Source organism: Salvia splendens, chromosome 16 (genome assembly GCF_004379255.2).
Source record: "Salvia splendens isolate huo1 chromosome 16, SspV2, whole genome shotgun sequence".
NCBI classification, from domain to species: domain Eukaryota; kingdom Viridiplantae; phylum Streptophyta; class Magnoliopsida; order Lamiales; family Lamiaceae; genus Salvia; species Salvia splendens.
In genome coordinates this window covers 4,877,945-4,900,477 of record NC_056047.1, presented here as the reverse complement: position 1 = coordinate 4,900,477, position 22,533 = coordinate 4,877,945, and the positions used below count along the sequence as shown (strand labels likewise).

The 22,533-nt window shown below is 34.2% G+C and overlaps 2 protein-coding genes and 1 non-coding gene across 6 annotated transcripts; 1 reads left to right on the top strand and 2 right to left on the bottom strand.

The window, feature by feature from the left end:
* The first annotated feature begins 6,710 nt into the window (after positions 1-6,710).
* LOC121772428 (protein LONGIFOLIA 1-like) lies at positions 6,711-11,776 on the top strand. Of its 4 annotated transcripts, none has more exons than XM_042169536.1 (6): positions 6,711-7,025; positions 7,303-7,472; positions 7,905-7,951; positions 8,044-9,930; positions 10,013-10,163; positions 10,847-11,776. In XM_042169536.1, exons 2-6 carry the CDS (start codon positions 7,331-7,333, stop codon positions 11,614-11,616), a joined length of 2,997 nt encoding a protein of 998 aa, XP_042025470.1. In that variant the 5' UTR covers positions 6,711-7,025; positions 7,303-7,330; the 3' UTR covers positions 11,617-11,776. The 4 variants fall into 4 exon arrangements, with proteins under 4 accessions (XP_042025470.1, XP_042025472.1, XP_042025469.1 ...); XM_042169538.1 differs by having other exon boundaries at positions 7,275-7,472; XM_042169535.1 differs by having other exon boundaries at positions 7,265-7,472.
* A 2,022-nt stretch (positions 11,777-13,798) lies between these two features.
* On the bottom strand, positions 13,799-13,871 carry TRNAK-CUU. The gene has a single exon. It is a non-coding gene; the product is annotated as a tRNA-Lys (tRNA).
* A 3,288-nt stretch (positions 13,872-17,159) lies between these two features.
* On the bottom strand, positions 17,160-18,945 carry LOC121770924 (transcription factor TCP13-like). Its single transcript, XM_042167698.1, has 2 exons — positions 18,524-18,945; positions 17,160-18,344 (listed from the first exon to the last, which is right to left on the bottom strand). Exon 2 carries the CDS (start codon positions 18,294-18,296, stop codon positions 17,397-17,399), a length of 900 nt encoding a protein of 299 aa, XP_042023632.1. The 5' UTR covers positions 18,297-18,344; positions 18,524-18,945; the 3' UTR covers positions 17,160-17,396.
* Positions 18,946-22,533: the final 3,588 nt, after the last annotated feature.

The window sequence follows — 22,533 nt, the reverse complement described above, 5'->3', positions numbered from 1 at the left end:
GGTACGGTATCGATATGAAAATTCCCCATACTGAAAATAAGGTATACCGAAGTTCGGTATATCGAAAATTTTGGTAAGGTAAAGGTATGATTTTTTCGCATACCGAATTTACGGTAAGGTACACGGTATGGTGGTTTCGGTAAGGTATACCGTACCTACCCACCCCTAACAAAACACCTTCTTTTAGTGGTGCTCACAATAGAATCGTTTTATTAATATAAATATTTATCTTTATTTTTTTTATTTTCTTATTTTATTTTAATAAAGCAATGGAGTTTTGATCTTAAAAAAGACGCAATTTTGCATACAGAAGAGACAATTGAGAAAAATAAAATAAAATTCATGATTTAATGTTTTGATTTTAGTCTTTTGAAACTAATTAAAATTTTGAACTATCTATTTCTTAAAATAACTTCCACTTGAGACTACTCGGACAAACTACTATAGCAACAACTGTAATTTCTTCAATTTTTTACTATTTGTATCACCGATTCATTATACTAAAATTGACGCAAACTCGTATGTATTACCCCAAAATAGGACATCTCACGCAAAATAAGATTAGTCACCACATGTAAATTTTCACCAAAATTAACCTCTTGTCATAACTATGGGAACCATAAGACTTGCATACCAAATTAGTACTATTCCCACTAATTGCACATGTGAAACAAAGCATACAATATTGGTTAAAAATTATAATCATGTTATGCGTTGAGGGCCTATGCCATTTGAAAAAGTAGGAAAAGATGAATAGATTTGCACAAAGCCAAAATCACATGGCAATAGTTAATGAACATTGAACTACTCAAGTGGAGGAATTTTAGGAATAGTCCTATTTAAGTTAAGCCCAATAATTTAAAGGTAGGGAGTTTGTATATATCCATTCATCCACAACCAAATAATATCCAAACTAAGCTAACTTCGAACTTGCTTGTTCTTATATATTATGAAGTTAATAATTCATCACTTAATTCTGTAAAGATGGATTTATATGATCACAAACTAAAAGCATATTGCAAATTAATATGACCAAAAAAAATAACGTGCATAGTACTTACCATTTTGTCACAATATTGAAAAATTCATGACTTTAATGAGTTCAATAATATTCATGATTCTTCATCATTATTTTCCTTTTGTACAGGAAGTAGGTGTTGACACAATATACAAAGTGACATCATCCCTTATGCAACTGTACAATCTCATTTTTAATTTTTCCAAAATCAAATAGTATGATAAAATCCAATTAATCTTTCCTTAAGTTAGCTGTCAAAAATCCTATGAATCTTTGATAACTAGCAATTGGACTACACATAGTTCATAATCATAAATAAACCACAAAAAATTAGTGATTTTTTCCCAATACATTGGTGGTTAAGATCCCTTTTAGAGTTATTATATTAAAGAATCAAAAGTTTATAAGGGAAGAGATTGAATCTTGAGAATCTACATGGTCCCAAGATCCCTATTCCAATCTTTTTCCTCATTTGGATATCTATTCAACCTAACACAAATTGCATCCTAATCTCAAGATAACAAATTAAATTAGTAGTAGTTAAAAAGTAATGGTTATTTGAAGTATAATAAATGCTCTGTTTTTCAGATCCCAATGGATTACAGTGCAGAAAACAATGAAGGAGAAAGAGTGTTTTTTGAGGTTGGCATGTGCACAGAGATGACTAACTCAATTCAAAATCTAATGATCTGTCAAAAACTTGGTTTTGTTAATTGTTCCTTGACTTTTTCTCAATCAATAATTTAATTTTATCTTTTATTTGACAATTCTTGGTCATCAAGCACCTTCAATTCTAATTCTACTTTTTTTTAAATTTTTATTTCTTGGTGGCAAGAATGTAATTTGCGGAAATGACAATTATTAATAAAATTATCTAGATCAGGTTAATATTTTATGATTGCTTGTTGGATTTTAGTAAAATGTTACAAAGAGGAATGTAAAAGTGGCTCCAAAATCGTTTAGACCTAGTTAATTATACTTTTATACTATATTGACTATTTTCGAAGTCATTAATATAATAGTATCTTGATTATTGAAAGTACATAGAGCCCTTTATTTAATTGCAAATTGCACCAGTTGATGGATTTCATCTAACATAAACCTGATTAATTATCTTTGCTACCTCGAGGAGATACATTCTACTATATTTTAAAAATATTTTCTTATAATACACTATACCAAACTTTGGGGAGTGGAGTAATATATATGTATGAATCATCATTATATTAATTTGGCAAATGTTTGGCTCAAATAAATACTTGAATGACAACGATAATGAGTTTGAGCTAGAATTCAAGAACTTATTTCATTCCATTTATGTAATTGATTTCAAAACTTCACATGTGATGCTTTAATGGTCCCTTATTTAATGATCACTCGAACTTCAACACCTTTCTTGCCTAATGCTATTCATACCCATCAATACTGATAAGATTAATTAATATCACATACACATGATCATGGTATAATAATTAGGAAATTATCCCAATCTTGACTAACCATAAATTAAAAATTAAAGTAAAATAATCCCAATAATTAATTAATTTAAAAAAAATGCATGATGGTGGGTTGATTTGGTGGGGGTGGGAAGTGGCAATCATGTTGAAGGGAATGGGGTAGGGGTTTCTTGGAACATAGTATTAGCTATTGAGTTGATTAAGATAGGTTAGTTGGTTTTTGCCTTATAATTTTGAGGCAACCCTCATGCCATTTCTTCTACTTTATCCTATGTGGCAATGCATCCCCTTTCCTCTTTTTCCAACCTCTCAACTATCAATTTTATTCAAATTTCTAGTAGTTTGGGATGTCTAGTCAAATAACTTGAGAATTACATATTATATGAAAGCTAAGTTTTTGTACTATGTATGTGGTGTACTATTTGCATTTTGAGTATATGCTTATATTTTGTATATTATATGATTGCCAAGAACCTCTATTTTATACATGTACTACTACTAATATATAATACTTATGATTTCCATTGTATTCGGATAAGATTTACATTGTAAAAATATAGCAAAACCTTCTATTTTATGGAGTATTTATTATTAATGTAAAAAATGCAATAATTAGGAAAAATATGAATTAAAAGATCAATTTTTTAGGGTATAATATTGCTGGTAAATCATAATATCAGCGACTGATTCTAAATCTTGTAGAACTTATTAGAATTTGACCAAACTTTATAATTTTTTTAAAAATTTATTGTAACAAACGAAAAAGTATCGTTTAAGTGGTCGAACGTTTTGTCCAAGTAACATTTCCGACTGTCCAGTCCAACATCATGGGATAATCGCAATAAAAATATTAGTCATAAATCAACACCAATTTAATCAATTTAATGATTTTTTCAAACGATCTACCACTTCTTTTCTTATCATACAAAGTTTGACTATTAGAAATACTTATTGAAGAGAGTAAATAATTTTGATAGTTAAGTTGGTAGATGTCTTTCTTGGTAATTACACCCCTTTCTTTTAGAAAGCTCTCCACTTGCCCATTTCCCATTTTGCCTATATTGTTCTTGCAATTAAATAGGCGATAAGATCGAGATTAGGGTACGCGTAAAATAATTTACTTTTCACTTTCTTTACTTTACTTTATTAGAGAAAGTAATGTTTGAGTATCTAATTAAGGAACTAAATGAATTTGCTTACTTTATTTGTTTATGTTATGAAATTGAAAGTTGAAGCTTCTTCAAGTCAATGCAGATTCCCTCAGTTAAAAAATATAAAAAAGACTAAACAAATTGGTTGTGTGCGATATAATCATGACCAAAGATAGTTAGTTGCGGATTCCCACAAGTAAATACATGTAATAATACTAGTAGTATAAAAAAATTTAAAACTATTGATATCTTTATATCTTTATATTTAAAAATATTTTACGACCAAGAGTGTGTTTACTTGTGAATTATTTTAAAAAATGGGAGTAATTCGCAACCAACAAAGCATAGTCACTTATTTGCCAATTAAGACAAAACAATACATTAACTCATTAAGCATTAAATGATCATTGTTATCTCTTTTCTTAATATTCATACTAGTTTGTATCGTTAGACAATGAAAATTAGTAGTACTATTTTTATACATTAGCCCCCTATTAATTATTCCTTAATCAAGAGCTGCAATAAGTTGGGTAGAGTTCGTCCATTGAAAGCAAATATGTATGCCTGCCTATACCTATCATTATAAACTATAAAGATATAGATTTGGTTTAATTATGCTAACTAATTTCAGTTATACCTATAGCATGATCACTTGTGTTAGTGTTATAATAAAACTTTTATATAGATTCTCTAAATTGATAGTATAAGATAAGATTTCTTTTGTATTTAAAATTCTTATCAATTTCCACTCATATATTTTCTTTAAAATTTATATTTGCAAGTGCAATCTCACGTATTGTCCTTATAATAAATGACAAATAATATAACACATACAAGAGAAGGAGGCATGCTATAATTAGTGCACTACATACAGTCCTAAATCCTAAGAAAATGCAATTTTAGTATTTTACACATAATTGCCACTTATCAAGTGTATAGTATAATATAACACGATGAAGTTGACAAGCCGAATCATTAGGCGCCTAAAAAATGCAATTTTTGGCATTAATAACAAAACCCTTTGCCTTACCAATAACATCTTGCAATTTTATTTGGTTAGGCCATCAAAAAGGATTAATAGTGTACTTAATTAGCAAAATAATGTTAGTGACTATGTAACCTTAAAACTAAATGCAAGTTCTTCAATATAATTCTCACCTTACAAATACAAAATAACTTAACTATCCAGACATTCTAACTTAGTGAAGTTCTCTGAATTTTTTTATTGTTGTTGTTATCTGTATTTAAAATTTCATTTTTTTAATGTTTAGTATGTGAAATTCAGAAAATAAAAGAAACAGTAAGACATGGCATTAATTAATGGAGGGTAACAAGTAGGCAATTTCTTGGCTATATTTGATTGGGTGGGGAACCATAATGTCCCAAAATATGCAGAGGCACAAGCCAATAAACAGCAATATTTCATCATCCATACCATCAAAAGTGTGTCAATTTTTTTTGCTCAAATTTAAATACAATACTTCTCAAATTCTCTCAAACTTCATCAAAATTGCAATATTCTGTCTATTTCTGTTTTTTTAACAACTCGCATCATCTAATGTGACAAGATTTAATTTTAACTAAAAAATTATAGGGACATTCAGTATGCTCAATAAATGATTTGTATTTTTAAAATTTTTATTATGTATTTAATTTTTTTAGTGAATTCTTGTTTATCGATTATTCCCATAGACCCAAAATAGTGCAAGTGAAGTGATAAGATAATAATATGGTAGCAAACGTTAAGTGATAAGGGAAAAGAAGACAAAAGACTCATGAATAGTGCAAGTGACGTGATAAGATATTAATGTAGGTTACATAGTTCAATGTTATTACTTTCAATCTCCTAAAGTACACTAAAATTCGAGATGATTGTGGCACATAGACAGATGATACTTGCATAAACCTTCTCAAAACCTTCTTTAAATGGGAAAAAAATTGTGTTTCTATAAAATTGTGCAATCTTTCCCATATAAATTTGATGAATTGATGGACCTAATAATCGGACCACATGTAAGAAAAAAAGTTGCTCATTTATTGATGAAAGGCTTAAACTGACACAGATTTTACAGTGCTTACTTCTTACACATACACAGAGGGAAGATGCCAAACTGCAAGGTCAGTCTTTGAATTGAATTCCAAATATATGTGAAGAATAGTTCAGAAAACAATTTCTCATCATTTAAAATTGAATTTTAGGAAAATGCCAGAACTAAAATCAAATATAGTACTAGTATTTTATTTCCTTTCAAAAAGAGTATGTTAAGTAGATATCATATGTTAATGTGATCAATACAGGTTATAATCATACAACGACGATGCATCTAACTAGGAATTCATCGTACCTCAGTGCGATTAATGTAGGTTTAGTCATATAACGACCACGGGGGCAAGGGCCCGAACCACAACCGGGCCCCGTATCATGGCCAGTGGGACTAGTGAAATGAAGTTCTCTTACAAGTGAAGCTTCTGATGAGAAATCTAGCATTGAATAGTTCCAACGACATTGTACAGAAACTGATAATCTGTTTTATGGCAGCAGAAGTGATGTGAGACAGAGGATTAAATTTCAACCACCCAATAATAACTTTCAGCTAGCCCAGTTTGGAAGTGTTTGCAGCTAGAATTTATTACAGCCAGCTGATGATCATGATACTCAACTCCATATCACAACTCAAAAAATCAAGAAATGAAAATAATAATCCCACCATCAAATCAAAAGCTCATGAGTTGGAGTAGATACATGTAATGATTGAACAAATTGCTAAATACTTTATTCAGAAAAAAGTTCATGTTGCTTTCAAGATGATTGGGAAGAAAAAAACAGGTTTAGACTCAAAGGGGACTGCCAGTGCACCAATCCACTTTCTTGCATTACTGACAGAGCCCACATGCCCATATAGAGAGGTCCTCCTGCCAGAACTCAGACCCACCCCACCTCATACTGTCCACATGGAAATTTCAAGAAAATAATCACTAAAAAAAACAAAAGAATATGTCCCACTTATTCACACTAGATCTGACCCACATTCTCACCTCAAACAATTAAATAAAACAACCTGTTTTTATAAATAAGATAACCCATTCCTACTACAAGCTAGCCTCCTCTAAATCCAGCAGCCTTTTTTGAGAGCCAAAAGATATACTAGTACAAACTTATATTTCTCTCTGTGGAAAAAAACCCAAAAGGAATAACATCTTTTCTTGATTGTTTTTTTCTTTTTTCCACTGATACATTGGAGGTGAGAAATTGGGATCTAGGTTCATTGTTCAGTCTCTTCAATTTGGTGGTGGCATTCAACAGAGGAAACTGTCTGCCTTTATCACTGGAATCTTAAAAAGTGATCATTTTTAGACCAGTGATCTCAAGTCATCAAACAAATCATTTGCACCTTCTGTGTAAGTGCACTGTCTTCTCTTTCTTTTTCTCAGAGTTTTCATAAAAGCCAAACACTAGAAATGTTTGACAAGACTAATATCCTTTCGGTGACAGATAGATTGTAACTCCAAACTTTTTCTTGACAAGAAATATCCTAAAACTGAAGCTACTTATCTGTGAAAGATCTATGATGCATGTGTTTTTAAGCTTATCCCTGCACATATATAATTGTAAATGCATGATTTCTTGAACTAGGTAGCATTTTTTAGGTGACTCAACTTCACAAAAATATTGTAGAGGCATAGCAGAGAGAGTGGAGAAGAAGATGTCGTCGTCTCTACGAGATGAAAACCGAGATCTTCGGAAGCAGATGGGATGCATGAATGGGATTTTTCAAATATTCGACCGTCACCATTTCATTACCGGGAGGCGTATTAGCAGCTGCAGCAGCAAAAGGCTGCTCCAAGGTAATCCTTAAGTTTCAGTTTATTAAACTCCATAATATATATGAATTCATTGCTACAAGAATTTGTTATTTCATCTTCTCTATGGCTGTTTATGGTAGTATAAAATTTAATTGAAGTAGTGTGTGTCTCTCTCATAGCTGGGGAAAGTGTCCTAGTTTTAAGTCACTATTAGATATCAAATAATTTAATACTCTTAACTGAAAATGTTGCATGAAAATGTGAAGTAAGTTGTGGTAATCTACTTTAAGACAAGATACTACTGGATAGGAGCAGAGACATTTGTAAGGCTGGATGAATTTAGTTAAAGAATACTAAGACATTGACCAGTTCCAAGAATTCATGTAAATAAGAGCAATTAATTTTTATCACATTCAAAGCACTTATTCACTTACAATTTTGCTAATATTGAATGCACCTTTTGCGTTTCTGAAGGTGGGCAGCACCAAATGGGGCAGCAATATGCAACAAAATCCGTTGTGGTAAGGAAGAAATGAGTTTCCTTTCACGGTTCCTGTACCTGTTAGTATTTACAACTACTTTTGGAGATAATCGAACGACTTACATTTTTCAGGAAAAGGGTGTGGAGATGCAGAAAGAGAAACCAAGAATCTCCAGTGAATCATCCCGAGCCTCCTTTTCATCCTCTTCGTGCTCATCAACATTTTCCTCGCTCGATTTCAATAAAGCCATTCAGCCAGAAACACTTTCACTAAGACAAATCAGTATCCCTGAAAGCCCATTTCAAACCACATCTACAAAAGCACACCAGCCTTCACCGACTCAGGGCACCGGATCGCAAGATCTTCGAGATGTAGTGAAGGACTCGATGCACAGAGAAGTCCGGAGTTTGTCCATCAAATCCCAGAGCAATGATGAAAGAAGAGGGACCGTGATGAAACACATCGACTCCCCCAGACCCTTGCAGCCATTCAAAACCGAGAAGCCGAAAGCTGCAAGTCAAAGTGGAGTGCCTCGTGGTCTAGCCAAAGACGAGCGGCTTGCACTTCCTCGCTTCTCTTACGATGGAAGAGAATCAAGGGAGGTGTATAAGTCGGCCATGAAGCCCAAAGAACTGCCAAGACTGTCTTTAGACAGCAAAACCCATTCTATGAAGGCCTTTGAGTCGAGATTGAACTTTCTTGGCAGGGAAATGCAAGTGGAGAATGAGAAATCCAGCCAAGTTCTCCATTTGAATCAAGAACTTGGAAGCCATCAACGAACATCCAGTGTCGTAGCAAGGCTAATGGGTTTGGATGCTTTCCCGGGAGCCATTTCCACAGACGAGATCAGGACTCCAACGATGAAGTCATGCATCAAAGAAGCGTTCCTTTCACAGCCAGCAGAGGAACACAACAAGCAAATTCAACTGAACCACTCTCCTCGTGTTTCACAAAACACTCCTGCTTTGCCATCACCAAAATTGCAGAGCGCCAGTTCTGTTAGGAAACCAACCACATTTTCAAGGTTTCCTGTGGAACCAGCTCCCTGGAGGCAACAGGATTCCAGTCAATGTTCTCCGAAAATGGCTTCCAAATGCAGAAAAGTTGCCACAACTACCCTGCATCAAACTTCAGTTTATGGTGAGATTGAGAAGAGGATAACCGAACTTGAATTCAAGAAGTCGGGTAAGGACCTCAGAGCTCTTAAACAGATACTTGAAGCAATGCAGAAAACGAGAGCAAGGATGGAGGATGAAAGAGGAGTTGCTGTACAGCTCACATCGCAAAGGAGAGGGTGTTTGGAAGAAAGCTGCCCCCATCAGAATTCCAAGTTAGCAATGTGGAAGAACAACAAGACTTTCTGCCATCCTACGGTGAAGGAGCCTCGGAGTCTGAAGCAATTAGATTCTATTGTGATCGCAAAACCAGCCAAAGTGATGGAGAAAGTTAAACTTTCAGTTCCCGCTCGGTTGTCCACTGTAGAAACATCACATCTGCAGAACCTCACCCCTAAATATCACAGGGAAAGTTCAGTTCACAGCCAAAAAGCTAACAATCTCATACCAGAGAATAGAAATGTCAAGAATCAAGGTCGACATCTTCATTCTAGTGAAAAGAAGATTTCTTGGAGCTCTTCAGAACTGGATAGAGTCTCGACAACAACTCCACGCATGAAAGTTGAAAATTACTCTAGTCCTGGTAGGAGTTCTGGAACAGTGAGTCCAAGATTACAACAAAATGCTGTCAAGGCAGAATCAGAATTGGCGAGGGTTGGAAAGTATGGCAGCAAGAAAGCCATGGAAAAAGGCTCTCAGAACAGAAAAAACAGAGTGAAAGCAAAGGATCATCAGTTGAGTGATGACCAAATGAGCGAGATTAGTGGTGAGACGAGATACATGAGCTACCAAGGTGACACAGCTTCTGTTGTATCAGAAAGCAACAACAGCATAGTCTCACAGTCGGAAACAGAGGTGACAAGTCTGGCTCGCTCAATCAAAACAAATACTAGACAAGATAAGGTATGTGCAAAATTGATAGTATGCCAAGCTTGTATAGTTAGCTAGTTTTGGTTCACTAACAAGTGTCCTTTTTTGCCTTCAGAATCTTATGTCAACAACTAGAGAACGCATGCCAGCAGTTGAAAGTGTTGTAGCCATGCTGGAACAACCTAGCCCGATCTCGGTTCTTGACAATACATTCTATTGTGAAGATTCACCATCTCCAATAAAGAAAATAACAACAGTTTTTCAAGGTATAACTCCATTTCTCTCAATATCAACCTAATTTCAGTCTTCAAAATTATAAACTTGATTAGTGATTTTTGTTTATTAGATAAAGTTTGGTATAACAATCTGGAACACTTACCTAAATCATCAAAACAAGATTATTACAATTACTTGAATACTTGACTCAATGCATTTCCAACACATGTAAAAGATTTAGCATGTGTCAGACATTAATAGCTGGAGACTATTTCTCATTTACCAGTTAGGTCTTTGATAGAAACTAATTGAAATGAGATTAGTAATACATAGTTGTGATAGTTGGTAGTGATAAACTTTAATTCATCCAGCCATGATGATTCTCTATATATGTATTTAATCTGAAACACTAAAATATCTAGAAGCGAATGATGAATACCATAGATATCTGTATACTCCCTTGTGCCATTTCTTTGCCTTTTTTTCGCAGTACAGTGTGCCATAATTCTTTTAAAATTGCAGAAACAAGTTGCATATTAAATGTTCCTAGATGAAGGTTTGTCACATTGTTATTGTGAAACTAAAAAATCGGCTAATATCACCAGGAAAGTGTGTGTATCAGAGAACTAGTATGCATGACATGGTTTGACGTATACTTCATAACTTATCTGCACAAGATTTTGAAAGCAATATCTGACTGGTATATTATTGTTGTTTTTTTTGGACTGGACAGATGAAGGCCAAAGTCCTGATGAACAATGGTGTCGTCAGAATCTAAATCATTTAATGGACTGCACAAGACTGAATCATAGTTTCAAGTACAATCAGAAGTTAGAAAACATGGGATACTCGGTTCAAGAGCTTACACAGTTGAACAAGAAAACAGATGGAGCTTCTGTGAATCATAATGACAGCCTCAATCCTGATTATAGATACATTAACAAGATACTACTGACATCTGGGCTCCTCAAAGACTCAAGTATCATCTCAACGACTGAGAAGCTCTTTTCCTCGCACCACCTGATCAATCCAGACATGTTTCATGTCCTGGAACAAACAGAGGACATCAGAGAGGCAGTGAATGGAGCTGTCATTGAAAAGAATGACAAGATGAATTTGGACAAGAGAATCCAGAGAAAGATGATTTTTGATCTGGTAGATGAAATACTAGTCCGCAAAATCACTTCAAGCAGATTATATACAGTGGAAAAGAAACGGGCTAGTCCACAAGGGCTGTTGACGGAAGTACATTTGGAGATGGACCGTCTGTGCAGGATATCCGATTGTGATCTTGAGGAGGAAGATGAGATGACCAGGCTGTTAAATGCAGATATGATGCATAATTCAGATGATTGGGTAGATTACAGCGGTGAGGTTCCTGCTCTGGTGCTGGACATTGAACGTCAGATTTTCAAAGACCTGATAAATGAAGTGATCACAGGTGATGCTATGGATGTCACTGACTGGCCAAAACGGCACTGCAGGAAACTCTTTGGAAAGTAGTATGTTGCCTGCTGTTATCTTACTTGATATATCATAATGCTTAGATGTATGTAATTCTTCCTCTCTATAACATGTCTGGTGTAATGTAGTATAAAGAAATATAACCCCTCTAGAATATAGAGTACATCTCACTTATGTCGAATTACAGTCACTTTGTTTATGTTGTGGCACAATTTATAACAAACCAAACTACAGTGACATAGACATCAAAATTAAGTGAACGACATTGTTGCATACGATGCTAGCACCAAGATTCAACATAGTTCACATATCAGACTTAGGGCCTTGAGTTGGCATACTAGCTGTATTTATCTGCGGATAGTGAACTACTCCTTGTGTCATACAAACTGAGTGCAGTGAGTAGTTCACGAGCTGTAATATAACATTTCCAGCTAAGTTTACCAATACGAAGCTGAATAATTTCTTCCGCGGTTAACAAGTATATTAAATTAAAACAACCAGGGTCGTCCGAATATCAATTATCAAGTAATGGATCCCATACATTGACTAAGCAAATGAAATTCAAAGCATTATCAAGTGCCTGGGCAAATCCTTAAATGAAACAAGACCAGATTTATGTATAAATAAATATGAAGAAACATCATGTTACCAATTGCTTCAAGGCATCTTCAAAATGGATATCGGGTATTGGATACCCGATACCCGAACCCGAAAAAATCGGGTAATTGGATACCCGAAAAATCGAGTTTCGGGTCAGGATCGGGTATTGGGTTATTGGGATTTTAGGGTAATACCCGAAAACCCGAAAATTTTATATTATTTTACTAATGTTTTATTTAATTTGCAATTTATATTTTTGGTTGGGAGTGATGTCAAAGATTGGATCTTTGATAATGGTTTTGGATTTTTATTGGTTTGCGGAATTGGGATTTTTGGGGTTTAACGTGGGTTTTGAATTTGTGTTTGGATCCGAACTCTAGTTCGATTTGATACAATTTTGTTGATTTGTGATAATTCAGAAAATTGTAGAAGTATTATTGGCACAAATGATTCTGAAATACAAGAATCTAAAATGACATGTACCTTAAATCAGAAACCTTGGCTTCAGCATTTGTAGCAAATTCGCAAACCACGGCTGTTGTTATTGTTGTTGCTGTTGTATTCCCATCCCATCAAAATGTTGTAGTCCAAAATCACATATATGTTTTGGGATATTAGAATACTTGAAATCATAACACTTGGCCAAAACATGATATTTTTCACTATAAATTGGTCTCAAATACTATAAACTTAGTTTAGAAGTGGATTTCCCACTAGTATTTTCCTCAATTGATGGAAAATTCACTACAAGAGATAAATTAAATAAATTTATTACTTTTGGAACCAAATTTAAAATTTGAAGGAAATACTAAATAAGGCCAACGTGTGTGATTTTAGGTACATTACTTTATTACTTATATTGTTATAACTTGTGAATTGTGATTGGAAAATTATAACTTTGAATGTTGTATTGTTATTAGGATTAGGAACTTCTAGAATTTGGAATTTGTAAGTATTTAACAAGTTTGAACTTTGAAAAAATATGAAAAAAAATCAAAAAAAAAATTAAATAGGGATCGGGTACTCGATTTTTCGGGACTGGATACCCGAATCGGATCGGGTATCGGGTAGCAAATTTTGGGATTTTCGGGATCGGGTACCCAAAAATCTCGGGTCGGATACCCGCGGGTACCCGATTTGACAGCCCTGCTGAGTTATGTTCACAAGTACTTGTGCATAAACAAAATCAGCAATTTTCGAAGTATCAACAGCAAAACTAGGGTTCAATCAGAATTGAAAAAGTTTTGCAAACGGAACTGAGACCCTGAAACACGGAAAACGCACTACATTAACTATCTGGCGACAATTAGCTTACTCTGTGACTGTCCAAAAAAAAAAGCGGGAAACTGTTAGCATACGGTTCATGCTGACGACGTCGTTTATTGTTGTCGGTATAAATTAATTTTCAGTAAAACAGAAAATATTGCCGCATCAGTCTAATTTTCAAAAATAATAAACGCCCACGACGCCGTTTCGCGGCTATACGAAAAAAATAATATAATAATAAACGCCCACGACGTCGTTTATGGCTATACGAAAAGCCGTTTCGCAGCTATACGAAAAAAAATATAATAATAAACGCCCACGACGTCGTTTATGGCTATACGAAAAAACAATATAACGCCCACCGTGGGGCTCGAACCCACGACCACAAGGTTAAGAGCCTTGCGCTCTACCAACTGAGCTAGACGGGCTTTTTTATTTAGGTCATTTTACTAACTAATTAAACATTGTTACTCCTTAACTAGTCAATCTTTGTGCATTCTACTCTATTTCTGATGTTTGCGAGAGTCTGAGTTATTGTAGACAATTTTTTTTTAATCTTTAATTATATTTACTGTTTTATTAATGGAATTTATTTTTATACTTTATTGGTCTATGCAAGAGTGCCATTTGGCATTAGGCAATGACACTTTGGAAAAGGAAAAATCACTCAAATCATGCCAATTAAGCCATCAACCCCCATTAAGCTCTAAAACATCACAAGGCCCATGACATGGTGGCCGAAGGCCCAAAGTCCACGAGCCCTCATCAAGCCCTGAGCATCAAAAGATGGAATGATGCGCAGTTGGCAACGGAGGGGGAGATTTTGCTGCAATGAGCCTGGGTTCGATCCCACTGCTGTCGTGTAGTTGCTTCCATCTCTCAGTCACAAGTGTGAGGCATTGGGAGATGGGCTTCTGACAGCCAGTGGGTTAAGGTCTCCCCCTTAACGGGCTACTGCGTACCCTGATTGAACCCCCTCACATGATGTCGGGCCGGAGTGTGGGGGCCGCCAAGGCGACGGAATCGCCTTTTGCTGCAATGGAATGATGTGATCTCGATATCCTCTCATATCATTGTTTGAACAAGTGTTGGTCGAGTCCATGTCAGCTGGATCAACGCGAAAGGGATTTTATTCAAATATGTTTATAGTTGAGTTTGATCTTGGTTATATGATTTGGAGTTTTTTAAATATTTATATCCTAGTTATCGAGTTTACGTCGATGCATGAAATGTTATAAATATGTGGATACTTTTTGGTTTGTTTCATTCGGTTCGAAAAAATAATTTTTTTTCTGAGTTTTAATTAGAGTCAATTAGTTATGCAATATTCTTTCAATTTTTTCTCGAAGCAATGTGCCGTTAATGTTTTCTTCAGATAAAAACTATTTTAAAGGTATTAAAGCATTCTTCAACAAATAAAATCATTTTAAACTCCAATCTTAAAATAAGATGCGACCTATACCTGAAGTGGGACGGAAGGAGTATTTCTTAAACTCACATCGGAATGAACTGAAACCCGTAATGGGAGATGGGGCGGGCTACAGAGTAATTTCTGAAATTAATTTTTTTCTAAAATGTCAAAATGGTGTTGTTTTCTTCCATAAATCCTTCCTTACAACTCACACCGGAATGAACTGAAACCCCTAATTTCTGGATTTAATATTTTCTAAAATGTCAAAATGATGTTTTCTTCCAAAAAATTATTAGTAGATCAGGATGTGGACCTTGCGTTTTAGTCCAACCCCCAAAAAATATATAGGGCCTGGTGACAGCTTAGTTCGGCTATATCATTTAAACATAATATGCATTTCATAAAAAAAGAAATTTGCATTAACGTTAGGTTTTCGATTAGGGTTTGTTTTATTTTAGAAAATATACATAAATTTTGATATATGTGATTAGCTAATTAATGAAAATCGAATATAACAACAAGTCATAGTATATGAAATTTTCTTTTTATGATATCTCACTACATATTTATGAAAATAACAATACGACTTTATATTTACTTTATCATTTTTCATAATTCATTTTCTCTTCGTTTAATTAATACTAAACAATACATCATAAAATCTCCGCGTAATTTTTTGTAAGTAATATAGACATAATTTTATAAATATATGGCATGTTAATATTAGAAGGATCAATTTAATTAGGATCCAAACTTTACCGTCATTTGTAAAAATAGCCTAAACATTGACAACTACAAAATTGTCCCAACTTTTTATCAAAGTTATAAAATGACATGAACTTAATTATTAAAAAAATGAAAAATGTGGGAAATTTTTTTTAAATTTTTTAAAATGGTATGAACTTTAGAAAATTAAATAAAAACAATTTTTAGCAACGGTAATATGCATTTTTTGCCCGCATATAAGATAATATTTGAAAAAGATTAGACATTTTGTTCATTTGTCTAATAATTAGATATTTTGTTCATTTGTCTAATAATATACACATACTATCAATTAGCTCAATCAAATGAAAGGAAAATAATTTTGAAATTAATTAATTAAGCAGCCATATAATATAACAAAGGTAAGAGTTATACGAATATATAAATAGCAAAACCATATAACCCTATAAACCCTAATCCCTTGAAATCGTTTTTTTCTTTTAAAAGAAGAACTTAATTCTTTGAAGTGAGAATATATCAACAGACACATCCATTACTTCTAAATCAGACATCTATACCAATAATAAATACATGGTCCTTCACCTTTTCTTGGCCAAACATCAATCATCCATGTTATATATAGGAGTGGGTTGTATTACAGTACCAAACTAGTTTTAAACGCTAAACGCCAAATACATCATTATAAAATAATGCGGAGTTCATTGCAACTTTATGATGTTGTTCGGCGTTTAAGGTTTAAGAATGGTTTGATATTGATCATAGGCCTACTTAATTTAATTAAAACACTTAATTCGGATATACTGACAAGAGAACCCAAAAATTGCCCTAAATTGCAGAGCAGTTGCTAAAAAAGACCACACATGCACATACATACAAGTAGACTAATTAATATCGAAATAATTAACTTATAATTAAACTGAAAACTATTTTAAAAAATACTAATAATAATGAACTTGTTGGGGCTGCTTGAGCCCACCCCAGCTCCCCCAAGCTCAGCCAATCTGAGCACTTATGTATATGTGTAGAGAGAGAGAGATGGAGATATAGAGAGAGAAAGATGTGGTCCTTGTAACATGCACACACAGATTCACAAAAGATAGAACCAAACCCTAATCAACTGCATGTACCTTGAACCTAACATTTTCCTTCTTTTTTTCTTTTCACTTTTTGTTAATGTGGACCACAACTCATCTTTCTTTATTTCTTTATTTCCATTTTTCTTTTCTCATTCACCAGTACTCTTGATCTGTTATATTCCAATTGGATCTTCAAATCTGAAGCTGTCTCATTCACAAAACCCTTAATCTTCTTCCTCTGTTGACATTTCTGCTTATTATCAGCAGCATTTAATCTGATTTCATTATATTCTTCAACATCACTTTAATGTTATTGCTAGCTAGTACATGAACAAGAAAAATTGAGATTTTATTTTATGCCGGAGCAGGGACCATGCTACCTAGATTTTTAATTTTGATAATTAGTCATATATACATGCAAATAATTAGATTATTCAATCAATTTCCAGTCTGGCAAACAAATTTTGGGGGAATTAGTCATCAGTTTGTAGCACAAGAAATAATGAAAGAAGGGAAAATAATGTTACTATGATAATAATTTATAAACTTACTACTTACTACTACAATCCTATATATAATTTGATTTGCTACATGTAATAACACAAGCCCTTGAATTCATCTATTGTAATAAAATGAAAAATTAATGACACAACATTTATATAAACTCAATACATAAGCACCTTAATTACCTGTGTGTCACGTTCTTCTCATCAACATGAAATCACAATCTCGATTATCGATCATCTGCCTCCGTCGTTGCTTTGTGAGGGGAGGAGATTGGCTGTAGTCATGTTGAAATGTGTGGATGGCTCATCCACATTTGGTGTGGATGAGGCTTGGTAGTTGTTGAGCTGCTTCATGTCGAATTCGCCGTTGGCTGCGGAGATTTGGGACTGGAAATAAGGCTGGTGATACACTAGCACCTGCTGGTGGTGGTGGTGGTGGTGGAGCGGCGCCACCGGGTTGAAATTGTGCCAGTCATCGGATTGCTGATGTGGCGGCGGCGAGGAATTAGGGCTTCGCGGCGGGTGGGAGAGGGTTAGGGTTGAAGGATCCCATCTCACAAACGAATTGAACGGAATTGAAGATGTAGAAGAAGTGGTAGTAGTATTGATGAGCAACGAGGCCGGGTTTGGGTTCGGGTTTTGGTTCGGATTCGGGTTAGGGTATGAATGATGATGAGGGAGTGGTGATGTAACTGATGTTGGCCAATGATGATCATCTCTCTCTTGTGTTTGTGATGAGACATTTTTGGATTTGTGTTGTTGTTGTTGTTGATCGAAGTTGTGGAGGAATGTGGCGGGAGGGGGGAATTGGAGGGGAGGGAGCTGGTCGATCTCGGCCTTGGCCGCATTGAGCAGCCAGTCGACGACCTTGCTCGGCTGGTTGAGGCCAAGGCGGTCTTGGAGGTCGTAGAGCTGGATGGCGGTGGGGACGGACAGACGCACGCGTCTATCCCTCAGCCCGCGGACAGTGCACACCTTGCTGTGCCTGTCCTTGCCTCCCAAGGCTCGCGACACGCGGACTATCCGGGGATCCTTCATCCTCCATGACGCCCCCGGCCCCGGCCCAGCCCCCGCCTTCAAACCCTCGCTGCTCTCTTGCTTTGCTGTTTCTCTTGTACTCATCTCATCATTCATGTATTATGTATTTTATCTTTAAGGTAAGCATGAATCTTGATAATCTACCTGCATATATATATACACACACAAATTAATTCTTTTTTCAAGAAATAGGATTAAAGAAAACAAGAGCCCTCTTCCAAATCTTCAAGACTTTTTCTATAACAAAGTTAGGGGAAATCAAGAACATCAATTGAATTCTTCAGATTTCCAATATATACATATGAAATCAAGAAATCACTTACTCCAGCTTGTCTGAAATGATTTTGTGAGACAGAATACTGCTGCAGTAGTAATCAAGAGGAAAAATTGTGACTGAGAAATTCAATTTCCCTAGCTAGCAATAGCATATAAAGATATACAAAAATGTGATGATTGGAGAAGAAGGGAAGATATTTGGGCATTGGATTGACAATATATGCTCAAAGAAAAAGCAAAGAATGGTGGAGGTGGCGCCACGTGTAGACCGGCATCAGAATGTGTTAGTCAAAATCTCATCAAAGCCTTCTCAAATCTTGAAAATTAATTGTGGTAAATTGAGCTTAGCTAAGTAGCTGTCAAAGTTTTTGGACTAATATCCAAGTTTCAACTAAGACAACTTCTTTCTCAAAATCTAGCTAAGAAGACGGTGCATTTCCAATCAATGGGACCATTTCTTCTCTAGAAAAAAAAAAAGTGGGCTTTAATGCTTTATCGACAACTACAAAAAGCACTATAGTGAATTTCCCATCACATGGTTTTGACAGATGCACGCCTACATTAATTTGTTCTAATCTCTTTTCAATATTTGATCTCCTAAGCACTAATCTTTATCAGTAACACATTACAACTTATGCCAAGAATTAGTTAGGTGTGACAGCAATATATACAAATTATGAAATGATACAAGTAGATACTAAAATGGAGGTACCTCAAATTGGATTTTTGGAATTTTTGGAATGAGAGTAACGTCACTCTGATGTTGGCTTGGGGTGTGAGGGACCAGCTGATTTCCAATTGATTTTTTCTTCAAGATTTATAGAGAAGATGAAGAGGACCACACTTCTATATATATTTTGTTGATGTATAAATTAAAAGAATTGTAGGCTGTATATATAGAGAGAGGTGAATTTTATTGCATGATTTTAATGGAGGCTCTTAGAGCATAACAGATCATGATATGTAGGAATATAACATAATACAAGAGTTGAAGTTGAACTTTTCTTTCTCTGAAGGGATTGGCATTTAAAATGTGATTCTTTTCTTCAATCATTAAATGCTTATCTTTTGGTTCTAAAAAAAATTGTGGGCTGCCTACCAAGAATCTAAGGCATACATAGAGGTTTCACACTGTGATTCGTACTCATCGCTTATCGACAGGAAGATCATGAGCTGAGAAATGGTGGATGCAAGAAATTAGGGTTGAGATTGGTCATGGTATATTTCCTATCTTTATAGTAGAGTATTTATTTATTACTACTACTATCCATCTCAAAAGGGTAAATATGAGCAATGTGTGACAAGGGCTATGAATAGGTTTTTTGGATGTTAGTGGCAAACTGCATTTATAGATAACTGAATTCAACATTATTTGCTGCTGTGTATCTGCACACACACTTTCATTAAGGCTATTTACTCTGTTGTTGGAGGACTAAATGTGTATGCATAAAACTAGCATCTACTTTCCTAGCTAAGAAATTATTTGTACTCACCAAAAATAATTGAATGTACGTACTGCTAATTTGATGCCAGAAACCTCAATTATTTCTAATGGAAAGTGGTAGAACATAAGAGAGAGCTAGTGACTAATGTCTTTTGAATTTTGATCACTTCCTTTGCTTCACACAAAATAAATAGTGTAGAAGAGAAAAATTACGTGATGAAGTTCATTGTTTATGTTAAGCCAAATTAGACCAAGATTCGTCCCTGTTTTCTCTTATTAAATTAACATAACTATGTAGTATAGTATGTTGAACCCACCCCTATATATACCCTCCGTTCCATGTTAATAGAATCATTTCATTATTTCGGGAACTTTCAAGTTAATTGAGTTATTTCTATTTTTAGCAAAAAATAATCATCTCTTTTTTTTTCTCTTACTTCATTCACAATCCACTTAACACGTTATTCTTAATCTTCGTGCCGATAAGAAACGCCTTTATTAACAAGGAGCGGAGGGAGTACAACTTAAAAAGAAAAAAAAATCATATAGCAGGCTCTTTAAGGTTTAACTACATTTCAAAATTTCACTTTTCAAATCAATATAACTACACATGCAATGAAGAGATAGATAACCAAACAAACATTTATTGCAACAATTTATTTCAAACAATCATGTCACACACCAACTTTTGCCTTTTCATTCATGGTAATCAAGTCATAACTATCGAAACAAACTGTCAATTTTTTCGTATTTGAGTACGTTCCCTCAACCAATACTTAGGGTTCGATCGAGTCACAACAGTTACGAGATAAATAGGAAATAATTAGTGACTTTTATAAAATAAAATAAAAATCATTATAAATTTCTTGTTTATTCAAAAATCAAAATATGTAAAATTAGGGCAGTGATAAGGATCTATGGAAAAAAAAAAAGAAGCAGTTAGATTTAGAAGAGGTACCCATTTTGCATTATTGCCAAATAAATGGTCCCCTGATCCCAGACAAGGGGTTGCTCAGAGTTGTCAGTGTTACATCCCTTTTATCATCACTATTCCATTTAATCAAAATAGTATTGATACAAATTTACATAGTAATATAAGTGTCACACAACAAAATACATATACCTATATCATATATAGTCAAAATATAAAAATCGTCAACATGGTATATAATGGAACACATGAGTCTTGTAAGTAGCAAGAAAGTAAAGGGTTTTCTACAGCCAGCAAATGACATATGTGACACACGTAATGAATTTACATAACAAAAATAAACCGTATAAAATAGACGAATCTTATTACAATTTTCAAGAAAATATTAATTTTAATACAAAATGAATCTTGTTTCAATACTAACTTTTATTAGATAAATAAGCAAAAATATGTACAATTCATGAAATTAGTAAAAATACACATGTTTATGATAGTATTACAATATATCATACGTATTATACCATTTTCTTTAAATTAAGTAGTATATAATTAGAGAATATATATATAGTGAGCAAAACCACAATTTGTAAACAAAATTTGTTGGTATATAGATTTAATTTGTTGGTTTCAAAATGGGTTTACACAAGAACTTTTGCTTATACGGAGTACTTTCCAACTTTAACATTATTTTGGATAAAGTATTAGAAATTAAAATTACAGAGAAATGCACTATAGTGTTGAATGATATTAGCAATCAATTAGAAAAAAAAGTTAGATATAGAAATGATTTGTCAAGGTACACAAAAGGGACCACTCTTAGAGCACATTAAGGATCGAAGATAGTTTGTGTGAGTGTGTGACTATTCATAGTTTCCAAAACTTGAGCTTAAAGTTTGGTCACACATTATGTCTAAACACTAAAGTCACACCATGTGGAAAAATCATGTTCAAGTCAAGGACTATGTAAACACACACACTACATGATCAAAAGCACTTTAAAAAATTAACTTTTTTTCCTAAAGTGCTTTCTCCTAATGTGACCATATAGTTAACCTTTTTATATTGATTAATTAGTGCATATTGTTGAAAAATGCTAAATGTCACACTAGCTAGATTTTGGACTTCCCAATAACTGGAAGAGGAATTCTAGTATCACCAGTCCTAGGAAGGCTTAGATTCTTGACCTTACACTCTATGGCCTTTTTGTTGTGCAAAGACAAATATTGGAGAAATACAAGAGGGACTTCTACTTTAATGCTACTTTATTGAGGCTAATTATGGTGTGGGCTTTATTAATTAATGGTGTTCAGATATCTTTATAAAAATGATATACTAGTATATAATTCATGGTTTTGCAGTCTTGCAGGTGCACTTCCCTATTCCCTCTGCCACCTTTTGCATTATTGCATAGAAGCATTTAATCCTTCTTAATTACTTGCTTTTTCTCACCTTCAATTCTGCTTAATCTCTGCTATATTGGGTTCATACACACACATGATTACATAACACTTAATGCGACACAGGGATGATAAATATTAAATCGAGCAGATTGAGTCGTTATCAGGTCAACCTAATAGCAGCTCAACTCAATAACGCCTAATTTGAACCCAAATTCTTAACCTGAACACGAACCCAAACCTAACTCATACAACATGATATAATATGGGTAGACATTATACGAT